Consider the following 4,144-nt stretch of genomic DNA (forward strand, 5'->3'; position numbering starts at 1 on the left):
GGATGGGGAATTGTTTAATGAGCACAGAGTTTCAGTTTTGCAAGATGAAGAGTTCTGCGGATTGGGTGCACAGCAATGCACGTAACACTACTGAACTGTACACTAATAAACGGTTAAGGTGGTACATTAACTTATGCGTATTTGACCACAATTTAAAACAAACCAATATGCACATATATCCCCAAAAGTAGAGGCACAGGGCAGAAGGAGGTAGGCACAGTTGTTTTAGCCTCACCATGCCACCAGTCCTCCAAGAACAGCCGCACTCCACCCGAAAAGGCGCGTCCCTCCCTCCTTCCCTCCCTCCCGGAGGCCTGTCCTGTGATTCTCCATGGAGCGCTCACAATAATGTCCTTAAGCGGTGCCAGCGGTACCTCCGCGCAGGCCTGAGGAGCGGGTGGCCAATGAGCACGCGCCTGCGCCGGACCTCGCGCCCCCATTGGCTGCGCCCAGCAGCCCGCGACCCCTCAGGTTCCCAAGCCGGGTTTAAAGGGGTTGGGCGCGGGCTACTGCCCTGCCATCCGCTCCCCGCGCGCAGGTCTGCGGGGAGGGGCGGCCTGCTGAAAGGTCCACCCCGGGGCGTTCCTGAAGGGCGCTTCGGCCCTCCCCACCGTCCCCCAGATGTATTATGCGGTTTCCCAGGCGCGCGTGAACGTGGCCCCTGCGACCATGCTGCGGCCACAGCGGCCGGGAGACGTGCAGCTCGGGGCCTCCCTGTATGAGCTCGTGGGCTACCGGCAGCCGCCCTCCTCCTCCTCTTCCGCCACTTCCTCCTCCTCCTCCACGACGGCCCCCCTTCTCCCCAAGGCGGCGCGCGAGAAGCCGGAGGCGCCCGCCGAGCCGCCGGGCACGGGATCCGGGCCGGGCGCGCACGCGGGCGGCGGCTCCAGGGCAGACGCCAAGGAGGAGCAGCAACAGCAGCTGCGGCGCAAGATCAACAGCCGAGAGCGGAAGCGCATGCAGGACCTGAACCTGGCCATGGACGCGCTGCGCGAGGTCATCCTGCCCTACTCGGCGGCGCACTGCCAGGGTGCACCGGGCCGCAAGCTCTCCAAGATCGCCACGCTGCTGCTCGCCCGCAACTACATCCTGCTGCTGGGCAGTTCGCTGCAGGAGCTGCGCCGCGCGCTCGGCGAGGGCGTGGGACCCGCTGCACCGCGCCTGCTGCTGGCCGGCCTGCCTCTGCTCGCCGCAGCGCCGGGCTCAGTGCTTCTGGCCCCCGGCGCCGTGGGGCCGCCCGACGCGCTGCGCCCGGCCAAGTACCTGTCGCTGGCGCTCGATGAGCCGCCGTGCGGCCAGTTTGCGCTTCCCGGCGGCGGCCCGGGCGGCGGCGCGGGCAGCCCCGGCCTTTGCACCTGCGCCGTCTGCAAGTTCCCGCACCTCGTCCCGGCAGGCCTGGGCCTGGCCGCGGTGCAGGCGCAGTTCTCCAAGTGAGGGCTGGCCCGGGCCCGGGGCGCGACCTCGGCCCGGCCTCCCGCCGCCCAGCTTCTGCGCGTCCCCGCGCCCTGCGCCCCGCGAGAGCAGGGCCGAGCAAAGAGGGCATTTCGAACTTTCTCGCCCAGAGAAAGGGACTGTTGGGCGTCCCCCTCCCCGCCCCCACCCCGGGGAAATTAAAATGACCCGAGCGGATGTTCGATAGAGCGTCGGGGCTGTTTGGGGGTTCTGGGTGGATTCCAGCTGCTTTGCGCAGCAAGTGCGCACTCTCACTGCCACTGTCACCCAGCGCTTGTCTCTCCCGGCTCCTGGAGTCGTGCGCTTCGCAGGGGGTGATGTGGACTTCAGGGCGCCATGCTAGCTCAGGGTGCGGCGGCAGGCCAGGCCCGAGGGGACCAAGGGGCTGCTCTCGGAGGGCGGGAGGGAGGGGTGGAGGTGGTTTCTTCTCCTCGGCCAGGGGTCATAGGCGCCCTTGTTCCCAGCAAACAGCCCCTGTTAGAGGAGGCTGCCCGACCCCAGAAAGCCGAGAGAGACCACTTAATCGGTGCAGAAGGTCTCGGGCGTAGCAGACGGACCGACCCTCTGCGGCTGGACGGTTGGCATCGCGGTGCCACGGGAGGGGGCGATGACAATTCCCGGGTCGATGGGTGTGCTGGGTTGGGAAGTCCGCTTTCGTACCCCGACGATTACAGTGCAGCTTTTGATAATCGCATAACCGTGTGTTTCGCTGCGATTATTCGCTTTGAAATCCTGGGGTCTTCTTAGAACGGCAGTTTAGAACTCAAGATTCATCGTTTTGTCCCCCCTTCCCCAAAGGTAGCGTAACCAACATTTGAGCTTGCTTAAAAACAACCACCTTTCCCCCGCAGAAGGGGTTCCCGGTGTCCTAAAAAATAGGTAACAATGCGTTTCGCCGTTGCCGTCCTGTCAGAAAGCACGTTGTCTAATTAACGTTCTGCCTCGTTAAAAGACACGGAGGGGAACCGGGAGCCTCACACAGCAGGCTGCTCGGAGGGGCCCCACTGCGGTGGCGACGGCGGGATGGCGTTTTCTGCGCTGTCCCTACACGTGCGGGGTCTTGGCCCAGCGCGTGGGGCGGGTCATCTGGCCGCTGTGCGATTGAAGAACTATCAGTACATTGATTTGTTACAGACGTTAACAAATTACTCCACCCAAGATGATTTTATGACCTTTCAGAAGCTTGCTTTGGATTTTATGTTTAAGGTTTTTGGTTGTTGGTAGTAGCCGAATTTAACTGGCATTTTATTTTTTTCCTCTAACTTTGTTTCGTTGCGCTGTGAAGAATCAACAAAATAAACATGTAAAAACCTTATATTTCCCGCCTGATTTGTTTGTTAATAAAAGTGTAAGGTGCCCTGGTGGATCCAGAGCCTCAGGATGAAGGGTAATCATTAAAGGATGCGGGTCAAAATTTTTAAACCCGTCTTCCTGATTTGTAAAATAATCCAATGGAGTCAACTGTAGGTCAAGTTCAGGCATCGCAGGTGAATGGGTGGGTGAGAGGAGGGAGGGAGGAATTCCAGGAATTAGTTCTTAGCCAAGCTGGGAGGGAGGGTCTTTTTACACTACAGTCTGAAAAATGGGCTATGAAATACATTTATGATAAAATTATTTTCTATCTCATCATATTTCTCAGAAATATACCTTTTTCTGTCTTAGTGGACAGAAGCTTAAACAATATATCATGGCTATGAGCTTACCCCCATCATTTAAATCAGGTTGGAGTGGTCTCCCGGGAAATTATGACCTTGGACATCATTTTATTCTAACAAGTGAAGAAAACTCTTCTGTCTGATGATGATACAAAGAATTTGGAATGTGGACTTGCTCACATGCACTATTTAAATATTCATAGTTATTAATGAAATACAACCACATTTAAAGGTAGGGGGATCGTAGGGGAGAAATAGTGTCCCCTTTAACCTGTGGGAAATTAAAGAAAGGCCAGATAAGGTGATTTACTCAATTTTATCCACATTGGTTCATGTGAAGCATGTATACATTTAGGAAAAATGAGCATTCACTTTGGGAACACAGAAGGGATTGGTGGGGAGGCCTGCCGGCCAGATGGAATCGCCTTGCCTACCATCCTGGCTCAGTGTCTATTTACTCAAGGGGAGGGGCAGGAGAGGACTTGAGGGAAAGTAGTGGTAACGCACCAACCCATTTCGGGGAAGAGTTTCTCATTCTTCCTGACTCTGCCATCAGAAAATTCACAGGCTTCGATTATGACTACATTTGAATTGTGGCCTTCTGTGTATTTAACAGCTCTCTTTGCTTACCTTGCATCTTGACAATGGACAGAAAGAAAATGAACAACTGAATCAAAACCAAATCAGGTCGCCCCTGAAAAAAATATTTCCAGGATATTAGAAATAAACAATTCCTCCAGTAGTCCCGACTATATCACCTAGATGCCATTCTCATTTTGAAAACCATCTCTAAAAGAAGCAGAAAGCTATAGGGCAGAAAAGGGATGGGTGGTCTCCCTCCTGTCTCTGCTTATAGACTGGAGCAAGTACCAGTGCCTTATAGGAAAGGTAACACTACATGTGATTTTTTTATTTAACTGAGAAAAATCACAACCTATCATGCTTTCCGGAACCACTAAAGATTACGAGTGAATTTCACAAGAATATGCAGGGCTATTTTGAGTATCATCAAAGTAGTTAAGTTATCTGCCTGCATG

The 4,144-nt window shown here is 55.1% G+C and overlaps 1 protein-coding gene across 1 annotated transcript; it reads left to right on the forward strand.

Annotated features, from left to right (window-relative positions):
• The first annotated feature begins 480 nt into the window (after positions 1–480).
• OLIG1 (oligodendrocyte transcription factor 1) lies at positions 481–2,767 on the forward strand. Its single transcript, XM_004264521.4, has one exon. The coding sequence runs from the start codon at positions 622–624 to the stop codon at positions 1,432–1,434; it is 813 nt and encodes a 270-aa protein (XP_004264569.2). The 5' UTR covers positions 481–621; the 3' UTR covers positions 1,435–2,767.
• The last annotated feature ends 1,377 nt before the right edge of the window (positions 2,768–4,144 follow it).

This window comes from Orcinus orca, chromosome 5, assembly GCF_937001465.1.
Source record: "Orcinus orca chromosome 5, mOrcOrc1.1, whole genome shotgun sequence".
Classification (NCBI taxonomy): domain Eukaryota; kingdom Metazoa; phylum Chordata; class Mammalia; order Artiodactyla; family Delphinidae; genus Orcinus; species Orcinus orca.